The sequence below is a fragment of the Tamandua tetradactyla genome, chromosome 18, assembly GCF_023851605.1.
Source record: "Tamandua tetradactyla isolate mTamTet1 chromosome 18, mTamTet1.pri, whole genome shotgun sequence".
NCBI classification, from domain to species: Eukaryota; Metazoa; Chordata; class Mammalia; order Pilosa; family Myrmecophagidae; genus Tamandua; species Tamandua tetradactyla.
Genome location: NC_135344.1, coordinates 47,951,669 through 47,962,698, shown reverse-complemented (window position 1 = coordinate 47,962,698; position 11,030 = coordinate 47,951,669). Strand labels below are relative to the sequence as shown.

The 11,030-nt window shown below is 38.2% G+C and overlaps 1 protein-coding gene across 6 annotated transcripts; it reads right to left on the bottom strand.

Annotated features, from left to right (window-relative positions):
- Nucleotides 1–212: 212 nt before the first annotated feature.
- Nucleotides 213–10,817, bottom strand: ZNF24 (zinc finger protein 24). 6 transcript variants are annotated; one of them, XM_077135639.1, is made up of 5 exons: nt 10,680–10,817; nt 9,999–10,307; nt 8,276–8,709; nt 7,880–8,027; nt 213–5,685 (listed from the first exon to the last, which is right to left on the bottom strand). In XM_077135639.1, exons 3-5 carry the CDS (start codon nt 8,693–8,695, stop codon nt 5,144–5,146), a joined length of 1,110 nt encoding a protein of 369 aa, XP_076991754.1. In that variant the 5' UTR covers nt 8,696–8,709; nt 9,999–10,307; nt 10,680–10,817; the 3' UTR covers nt 213–5,143. The 6 variants fall into 6 exon arrangements, with proteins under 6 accessions (XP_076991754.1, XP_076991752.1, XP_076991753.1 ...); XM_077135637.1 differs by having other exon boundaries at nt 8,276–8,790; nt 10,680–10,816; XM_077135638.1 differs by lacking the exon at nt 9,999–10,307 and having other exon boundaries at nt 10,570–10,817.
- Between the last annotated feature and the right edge of the window lie 213 nt (nt 10,818–11,030).

Sequence of the window (11,030 nt, the reverse complement as noted above, 5' to 3'; positions counted from 1 at the left end):
GAACATGTGTAGTAGAGGAAGGGGAGAGTAACAAATGGGAGAGGTTGACAGAAGCCAAATCATGAAAGACCATGCTAATTTTATTAACCCATTTAGTGCATAAAGTATAAATCTAAAATAGGCAAATTAGAAGAATTAAAATTACAAAGGTTTTCTACGAATCAGGAAAATACAAATAACCTATGTAAATCAGGACAAAAAACAAATTCAAATGATCATAAACAAGGGACTTTATTGGCTCACAAAACTTTAAAGTCCAGAGGTAGGGCAGGCTTTAGGCACAGCTGGATCTGGGGCCTCAAGAAAAATGACATCAGGACTTAATTCTCTTTTCATTTCTGCTAGCCTCCAAGTTTATTCTCAGACACACTCTCCACTTGGTACAAATTCAGGTTTATGTGGTCCTTGATTCCTTGGATCTCAGTAGAGTCTTCTTTTTAGTAGTTCCAGCAAAGGTTCTGTTGAAGGCTGTCATTACCCTGGCTGAGTTACATGCCCATTCTTTAATTGCTATGGCTAGGGAGATGGAGAACTCAGAATGGCCAGGCCTGGTTGTGTGCTCACCCTATGGAATTCGGAGGAGGGTGATATCACCTAAGCCACAGGGAATGGGTTCCCTACGATAAATAAGGATTCTACTACCAGAAGATGGGGAAAGAAATGCTGAACAAATAAACAACACACATAAACCAACAGACAAATGGTAAATGATATGAACGAACAATTCATAGTTAAAAATATAAATGGCTAATAAACATGACAATAACCCTAACCTCCCCATTAATTAGGGAAATGCAAATGCTTTTGCCCATCAGAAAAAAGCTACTAAGTGTAGTATGGTAATATGAGGAAATGAGCACTTTTCATTTAGTTGGTGAGAATATAGTTATGAAAGCCTTTTGGAAGACTAAGGTGAATTCAGAGAATATCCTCCTTGACCCAATAATCCTCCTTACTAGACCTCATTCCTAAATAACTAGTTAGACACACACACAAAGATACAGAATGCTTACTTCAGCACTGTAAATTCTAGAGAAGAAATGGGATAATGGCATTTTCATATAACTGAATCCCATATAGTCGTTAAATAATTCAAAGATCTCAGAATCTGTTTTTTGTGATAATAAAGTAAGCTGCATAACAATATATATAGTATGAACCTATTTATGTCAAAATAGTTCGTGCATGTATATATATTCATACTGAAATGTATGGAAAAGGGACTAGAAGGATAAGGACTGTAGGAAGTGAAATGATTGGAAGTGCTAGAGGCTTTTTCTTTGCTCTTAGTGTATCTCTTAAGTTTTGTACGAGAAAGTAGTTGTATTTCCAAAATTAAGAAAAATGGGCAAAAGCAATTCACAGAACAGGAAATGCAAATGGCCAATAAACATATGGAAAAATGTTCTTCCTCATTAAGAATGGAATAAAAGAAAGGTAAAACAAATTTTGCATATCAGATTGGCACCATTTTTTAAGGATTCAGGTTTGGCAGAAGTGTAGGCAAATAGGCACACTTGACTATTAATGGAGTTGTGGATTGATAATGTATTTTTGGTGGTAGTTGTCAAAATGTTAAATGTGTACATTCTCTGACCCAATGAACCCATTTCTAGCTGTTTATCTTATAGAAATATCCACACAGGTAGCAAAAAATGTATGTACAGGACTGTTTACCATACATTTATCTTTAAAAAAAAAATTGGAAAGAACCAAATTATCCATCAGTAAGGGGCCAGTTAAATAAATTAGTATAATCATGCAATAGTATACAGCCATGAAAAAGATGTCTACAACAAAGTGGGTGAATAGGGGTAGCGAGTTTCAGTGCGGTACATGTAAAATGGGGATAAATGAATCTACCTCATATGGTTGCTGTGAGGACTAAGAGTTAATCCATGGCAAAGTGCTTATGATAGTGCCTGTACACAGCCAAGCACAAGTGTCAGCTGTTAACACATTTTTGCTTAAATATGTATATATCTAAGTCTGGAAGAATAACCAAATTATTATATCTGTGTGAAAACTGTGAGAGGAAGAGGTACTTTTTCATTGTATTTCTGTACTGTAGAAAATTCAAACATGTCTCACAGCTTTCACGTTAGCCATAAAGTATTAAAATTTGTAACCAAGTCTTAAACAATGACCATTCATGACAGAGTGAATAAAAAACATGTTCTTGGAGTTCAGATTTGAGTTTTAGTTCTAACTGACCACATGCAAGTCACACAATTTCTGATTCTTGCTTTCCTAATCTACAAATCTGAGACTGGTATAGTGTTTAACTCAATGCCTGGCATGCAGATTTCAATTCCTATAACCCTAACTCTCAACCTACAAAAATATGGTAGACATAATACTAAATGATCAAGTGCTAACTAGGTGTGAATGTGGGGAACTTAACCTCCAAGAAAACCAGAAGAAAATTCAGTAGCAAGCAGCAAATGCTGAAGTGGCTATCCAGCATGTATCAGCAATCTGTGAACCAAAACACATGCCTGCTCGTTTGCTAATTAGATCTACGCCCCAGTTATGCCAGTGTATGCCAACTGTCTCTTCACCACTTCACCAGAGGCAGGGTACCCCCAATAATTGCTATGATTATTGTGTATAATTGAGTGTCTAGATGAAATCCTAAACCACTGAATAATTACTTTAAATCAGTTTGTCTAGTTGGGACTTACCCAAACCAGAAATCTGGAGTACATAGTCCACATACCATCACTGCCTTTTCTTGCATACCACCAATCAACTGTTTGTTCCAGCCCCTTTTCCCTAGAGACTCTTGCTTGCCTTAGCTTCAGAATCCTTTCTAAACAATACACAAGCATCAGGGCTGGCAAGACAAAAACATCTTTACTGACTCTAATGCTGCTCTTTCTAAGGTTTCAAACATCTTTGGCATTCATGATAAACCTATCACAAGGAAGCTTCTTTGTATATAGGGAAGAAATAAAACCTAAAGAAGCATGAAATTCCAGCCACTGAGAGGTTGCTAACTTCTTATGTACTGATACAAGAATATCGTCATCCCAAATATACCATCTCAAAACCTACTTGGAAAGAAGCCAGTTAAAAATCAATCAATCAATCAATCAATCAACTCAAGATAGTTTTATCTTAGAGCAGAGGAGTTTATAGCTTTATTGGACATCGGCTTGTTTCCTCTCAGCCAGAGAAAAAGACCCAAACAAAAGTCCCTACATTTTTCTTGTATAACTTAAAATACATTATATCATTACTACATATTTATACTTCAATAAATCTTAATCTATAAAGTACATTTCTTATAATTGTTATCGAAAATCTAGAAACAAACTCCACTCTGCATCACTTTCCCACCAGCTGGCCTTGCATTCATTACTATGCTTTTATCAGGCTCATGCAAATCTCACTTTCCTTTTTTGAATTTGATTCAAGCACCAGCTGTAACCAAAACTCGGGAACTATAAAATATTTCTGTTCACATGGATCCTTTTCCACAGAATGATAACCACTCTAGAAGAGCTTTTTTTTTCATATTTTACATTTTAACTTCCAGAGTTTTCCACTAAATAAAACCACAGTACTTGGGATTCTCAGCCAGAGAGTATATAATCCTACCACTACAATGTATTACTTTAATACATTCTTTTAAATGTTAAGACTGAAAATTAAAATAAAAAATAGTTCAGTCAACTCTGATAGTTAATAAACTAGTTGTTAATTAGCTAGTTATTTTTTTTAAACAGAACCATTAATTCAGCTTAGCATATAAATTTAACCTCAATGCTACTTAGGATTAGTTTTCTGAAAAGACTCACAAATCTCCAAACTGTAATAGTATCTCAGACTCAGCTCTGAAGAATGCTGAAAAGGGCTTTGAGATGAGTCTGCCCCCAAATATAACACCCTGGTAAGAGAATTATGGCTCTGGGATTCTCAGAGGTGACTTCCCCCCAGAATTGATCAAACAGGGGTCGGGGGAGAGGCTAATGCACATCAAAGAGCTTTGTACCAACCCCCCAATAATTTACAGTGGAAGAAATACCTACCACTTTTGGTAGGATTACAGTACCTAGCACAGTGCTTTGTCTGTAGAAAATATTTAATAAATGCATGACTTTTTTTTTTTTAGCCTAGGGTTCAAACCCTTTTGTACCAAACGAATAAAAACAGCAAACAAACCTGATACTTGCTGCCCACCTGACAGGAGATTCTCTGTCCTAAACAAAGATGAAGGCAAAATAATGAATTACATCTTCAAATTTGTTTAGTTTTTCTAGAAGCCAAGGCAGACCATTACCCATGTTTACATCTGTTCTTTGACACTACCATTCACTACAAATTCTGCTCTAATGTTGTAATTTCTACCTTCATAGTTTTACAACTGGTTATTGTTTAGACTGTCTTTCTAATTATACATGGGAAAACCTTATTTTCATTAATAGGACGCTTGCATATTATATAGGATGAGCTGTTTGAGTTTTCCTGCAGGCCAATAACTACATTTAGATAAATTATTGATATGCTTCAAGTCTTACATCAATGTATTTAAATTATCTTCCCCAATCAATGTGTCCTTATCACTTTTTGATGTTTTATCACCATCACTTCTTCTTATCTGAGATCTTAAAACTCATTTTACTTTGAGGCTGTTAGCCATCTTTTATCTTCTACTTTCTGTAATATTTATTGAAATCACATAAAAGGAGAGAGAAGGATCAATTTAGAAAAGATGGTTATAGTTTTCAGACTTTATAATTCCTATGTTGCCTTTTAAAATAGAAGGGAATGTAAATTTGCAAAGAACATTTCAATGATCAACACAGAAATAATGTATTTGTCTAAAAAGGAAACTTTTAAGAAAGGGACAAAGAATCAGGTAGTTCATTATTTGGAAAAATAATAAAGAATATAAACGTCACTTGGAATATTTAGGCATTAACACCTGAATTAAGTTTAAAATTTCAGTTTCTAGGCAAGAATGACACCTTTTTTCTCAAGATAAAACAATAATGGTGAGTGAAAATTTTCTACATTTCCCACTGGATTTTCTGACAGTCAAGAGGGAAATAAAACTACTATGTATCATGTCATGTTTTAATTCTGTCTTCATTTCTGAAGAAAAAGACCTGAGTGCTGATTTTTTTTTTTTAATTTCTTAAACTTTAACAACGTTCAGAAGTTTTTCTGCATTGTGTCTTCTCTGATGTCTAAAAAGATTTGAGCTTTGACTATAGGACTTTCCACACTGAACACATTCGTAAGGTTTCTCCCCAGTATGGATTCTCTGATGATTAATAAGCCCAGAATTCTGGCTAAAGGCTTTCCCACATTCAAGACATTTATAAGGTTTTTCTCCAGTATGGACTCTCTGATGTTGTACAAGAATGGAACTTCTGCTGAATGCTTTCCCACACTCAACACATCCATAAGGTTTCTCTCCACTGTGGATTCTTTGATGAAGAATAAGGGCTGAGCCCTGACTGAAGTGTTTTCCACATTCATCACATATATGTTGTTTCTTTCGAGAAGGATTTCTCTTTCTTTCAAACCTGCCCTTGGGGAAACAGGCTTCTCCATATTTAAAAATTTGAGGAACACCTATATTGAGAGTGCCAGGAACAACATCATGAGATTCTACTGCTGAAGGAATCTCCTGCTTTGGAGCTAGTGCTCCATTTTCAGTCCTAGCATCATCATCTGAAATAAATAGAAAAAGCAAATATCACTCATTTTTCCAATTCTGGGAGAAAGGATCTTGCAGGAAAAAAAACTTTTTTTTAAATAAACTAGGTAAACAGCTTGCACTTATCTATAAACAGCACTGGTATTGAAGGCTGTCTATTCTCAGAAGAGAAAAAAGGAATTGACTATGTGGTTAATGAGGTAAGAGGGCATGATAGCATAATGAGGAATTAAAAGGTTATAGCTAAATAAAGGTGGATACAAATGAGCGGGTGGAAAATGGCAGTCAGAAAAACAAAGGGCAGAAAAATGTTACATTTCTAAAATGGTTACAGAGTCTAAGTGATCTAAGTCTAGATGAAACTCTGTAAGGTGAAAAATAAAATAAAATTTGCCATTAGAAAATCATTGTAACGTTCTTTTGCTTTGGGAAAGGGAGGATTCAAACCACAATACAAAAGTGTAAATAACAAGCAATCTGTCACAAAGTGAATACTTCTGAAATGAGCAACACAAAGCATTAAACTAAAAACAGAACATAGGAGGAAAATCTTAAGATGGGAGCATCCTGTGCTAAAATTAAGAGGTGACATTTAAAAATTCAGTATATCCCTTAGTAAAGAAGCTTTACTGACAAAGAAGCTTGCCCTATTTGGTATTTGTCATGATATTTAGAAAAGTTGTACATTTCTAAGCCTCAATTAGATGTGTCTAACGTCTAGTGAAAAAAATCTAAATGACCAAAACGAGATCCCATGACCACTTGCATGCAGGCTTGGGTAGGAGCAAGTTTCATAACTTTCCTGAAACTTCAAGCCTTAAAAAGTAAAAAAAAAAAATACACAGTTAACAATAAAGTGAGCAGCAACACTCAGAAAAGTCGTACACAGTAAGCAAGTCTACAACAGACAACCAACAAAGGGACAAAAAAATCAGGAGAGTAGGCTGACAAAGAGAGATCAAAGGGGACAGAGGGGGTCAGTAAGACCTGGGAACTTGAGGAACAGGTAAGTGAGTGTGAAGGTACAGTACAGACAAAAAGCACAGAAAGACATGGAAGTTCCAGAGAGTAGAAGAGACTAGACTGTTGAAATGAGGCTATTTAAAAGTAGGTGAAGATATTCTAAAATTAAGTGAAGATGTTTTAAAATTCAGATAAAGGAGTTTTCTAACCAAGGAACTGTAATCTGCAAAGACCAAGGAGAGTGGTTCTCAAAAACTGAAGCGTGTTCCACGGAATACATAAAGTTGCAAATTCTCAGCAGGCTTCAATCCCAACCTAGAAATTTTGATTCACTAGCATTGTCCTTTCAGATTAGAAGAAAACCTGCCCAGGTGTCATTCTGTGGCAAACCAGGGTATCTCCAGCTACCTCAAGGAATGATTCCCAAAGTAGTCTCAATCAAAATTTCATTTTAGTTCAAATAAATCTGAAAACTAAACCCAGCAGTTTTAAGAATATATGGGGTTGTGTCAACGTATACTAGTAGGTATATGGGGTTACTTTCTAATATATTCGGAAGGACTGGTCAAAGTGAATTATGACAATGAGCTTTATAAAATTATTTTTCTTTTTTAAGGCATATTATGGGTAGGAAGCCTACTTTTGCATAAATAGTTTAAAAAGGAGGAGAATTTTACCAAATATCATTTCTACAAAAGAAGTTTCTTAGAAAAAATGACTATAAGCAGGATGCTGAAGAAAAAAACCGAACTGGCTAAAAATTAGAAAGATTTCAGTTATATACAACAGACAAAAGTAGAAGTCTCAGGTGAGCTTAATGTACCAATAGGACTAGTCAGGAGATTCTGAGTAAACGGATGTAAAACAGATAAAAAATAACATTATATGCAAAATAGAGGGACTTAGTTTATAGATGGCTGCCAGTTCAGGCAGGGGCAAATGCCAGCTGGAATGGGCAGATTTTTAAGGAAAGAACTTGAAAGGGAAGAGAAGGCTAAAGATGTTACTTTTAGGAATAAAACCTCTGAGGTCAGCAAATCAATTGTGATAAGAAAATGATCAGGATCCTAAATATGTCTTTGTTCAAGGAAGCAGGCTAATAGTGATACTCCTCTCACCCCCACCAGTAAGAACCAGAGTTCTAGACAAAAATGATGACACCAAAAACTACCCTGAGTGCTTGCAAAAAGTCCACCATCTCTTTTATGCTCTAGCCCACATGGATTATGGAGTTCGGATCCTTACCACAGTGCCTGAGAGAATGAAGCTCCCAGGATGCCCACTTAAGCTGGTTTTCCACAGCATCAAGCTCAGAACTTGGTAATTCCTGAGCTTCTTCTTGAGATACTATCTCCTCTACTAGCACTTCCCGTTTTCGTCGACGAAGAGAAACCTGGAAACAAAATATGGTTTTGCTGAGAAGGAATTTTGATAAAAATCAGAACTAAACATACAGAAGAGAAATCTATAAAGCATATACTACAGGGGTCTAGAGGCAAAGAAGCACAGTTAATGATGGGGGCGGGTGGGGGGGGGGAGAAGGCAGATTTTAACTTAGCCAGGTAGAATTTATAATTCACTGGCTTTGTCCACTACTATGCCAGTAATTCAGACCCAGGAAAGTGATATAAGCAGGCTCACCGGCTGTCCGGGTTCATCAAGCTCACTCTCCAAATCCTCCAACACTGTCACTGCCTCCTCTCCATTTTCTGGGTGATGCTCTCGAACCCAAGTCTGTAGCTCCTTGGGCAGGATGGCAACAAACTGCTCCAGCACTACCAGCTCCAAGATTTGTTCTTTTGTGTGAGTCTCTGGCCTGAGCCACAAGCGGCAAAGTTCTCGGAGCTGGCTCACAGCTTCACGGGGGCCAGGTGAATCCTGGTATCCAAACTGCCTGAATCGCTGTCGGAAAACCTCTGGGTCAGGAAGATGGTTCCAGGGGATACTTGATCCCTCTTCGCCATCAGGATCCTCCTCCAACTTCACTCTCAGAATTTTTCCCTCTTCATCTGGAGTTGGGATGATAAGTATGGAATCTTCTTCCACTGACTGTGCTGACATCCTGAATTATAATACTTGAAGAAAAGACAATCAAGGCAGGATACAGCCTCAGGAAAATTCTGTTTTCTTCACAGGCACTCCCAAGATACAATATACTTAAAAAGAAAAAATACATATATATACAAATAACTTACTAAAAATGTGGACATATGTTTTAAAAAAAGAAAGATTAACATAGTTCACTAAAAGAAATTTCCTTCACTGGATCAAAAATTACAAGCAGTAACTTACACCAGGAGTCAGGAAACAATAGCTTGCCCATGGGCTATTTTTGTACAGCCCTTGTGCTAAGACTAGTTTCCACATTTTTAAATGATTGGAAAGAATCAAAAGTCTATTTCATAACATGTGAAAATGAAAGTTAAATTTCTGGGTCCATAAAGTTTTACTGGAACGCACAAGTAAAACACTAGAAAACACTAGTTTGCTCGTGCTTTGTATTAAACTATAGTTGAACAATTCCAACAGAGACTGTATCGCCTAAAAACCCTAAAATATTTACTTATCTGGTCACTACCTATTCTACAAGATTAACAAACCCTAGTAACCAACCCAGCTCCATGCTTTCTAAATCAACCCGACCCTGCAACCAGTCATTTGCAATTCAGGACTGGTGTTCTCTGACATGCCTATCAACTTAAGAATAATGACTTCTCTTTTATAATCTCCTTAAATAATCTTTTAAAAAGCAGGAAAAAAGAAAAAAAGTTTAAAATGTTAATGAACTCCCTGTATTTAAAATACTTGTGAAAAAATACACTTGCTCAGGAACAGATAGCATAATACTGAAAAAAATTTACCACTAAGTGTCATACAAAGCAAATACTCAGTCACCCAGCACACTATAATTATATTTAAATTTATAACGACAAAAAGCATTAAGAACTGCAAATTCTGTAAAGAAAAGGTATATTTATAAAGGCCTTAAGTTTTTGCAGAAGCCCCAAATCCTGTCCTTAAACTGGATGACTCAGTTTTCCCAGTTTGTAACTTCAGAGAAACCGTGTGCTATTTCTGGTACTTTCCTTAGTATTTGCACAGTCATGCCATGGCACTGTTTACAAAAGGGAATGTTAAAATACAACAAGAATGAGCCATGCAACTAACTACTCTATGTTCAGGATCCAGAGTCTGAGAACCAATAGTTTTTTAAAAATCCGTTATAACCTTGTTAAGATGAAGTCTAGGAATAAGAAAAGAACTTGTCAGCTATGCAACACAGATTTAATTAAGTACTCGACTGTGTGGCCTTATGAATAGTGTTTAACCAATATATTCATTTGTTCCTACTCTAGGAACCTACCTTATCACTCTCAAGCATTTCTTAAAAAACAAAACAAAACAAAAGGGGGGTATTTCTCTTCCTTTATGTTCTCATACAACACCCTGTTCATGGGACATGGAGGGGGCCGCCGGGAGGGCAGGCCTGCGGTCCAAAGAGTGTTTGTGGCGGGGACTCTTGTCCCAGGCGATTTCTCCACCTCACCCCTGCAGTCTCGTCCCGAATCCGCCCCGGTCCAACGGCTCCGGCCCTTCCTCCACACACTGCAGCAGATTCTCCAAGACCAAAGGCCACCTTGCGACGACAGCGTCGGAGCCGTTGCACTTCCGCCTACGGCAGGAGGGACTACAAGTCCCGGTAGCCCACGCGCCAGACCCGCTGCCTCCCACCTCCGCCCGTAACAAGTCCCAGAACCTTCCGCGAGACGCCAGGGCCTTGAAATAGAACAAAACCAGGCGGTGGGGGAGGGGAAAGTTTGGATGGTGGGGAATACAGGGAACGGACGAAGACGCGCCGCCGGTGCCGAGACCCCAAGTGGCCTTCCCTTCTTCCCCCTTGGTGGAAAGAGAAGTCGGCCTGTCCCCGCACCTACCTGGTCGCCGAGTTGGGCACCCACCGGGCTCCTTTGCCCGGCCCCACGCAGTCCTCAGCCCCTAGCCCAGCGTTCCCGTCACACGCCCTTCCCCCGACTAGGGCACAAACCTTCAGCTCAGAAACCGAAGCACCTTCGCTGGCCACAGCAAACGAAGAAACGCCGCTCAAGAGGCCGTTTCCCAGAAGCCTCCGACGCGGACTGCTTCCGGTCTGTGGACGCAAGGGGGCGGGGAGAGGTGAAGCCCCGCGTTGCTATGGAAATGCGCTTCGAGCGGGGGGAGGGGCGGCCCGATGACAATGACCACATTGAAACTTGCACTTAGCTCAGAGCCCAGGGTTCTGTATTCCATTTAAAAGAAAAAGAAAGGAAGAAATCTGCCATGAAGATAGTCTTTACGGTTTAACAAGGCCTTTCACATGCATTATCTCATGTGATCCTCCAACTAAAACTCTGAGAGA

Bases quoted from the DNA above. Each gene is read 5' to 3' on its own strand.
- ZNF24 (XM_077135638.1), bottom strand. From the start codon at position 8,695: ATGTCAGCACAGTCAGTGGAAGAAGATTCCATACTTATCATCCCAACT. The intron at 8,028-8,275 runs GTGAGCCTGCTT...TTTTGTTTCCAG, and splicing joins TTGATGAACCCGGACAGCCG to GTTTCTCTTCGTCGACGAAA. The intron at 5,686-7,879 runs GTAAGGATCCGA...TATTTATTTCAG, and splicing joins TCATTCTCTCAGGCACTGTG to ATGATGATGCTAGGACTGAA.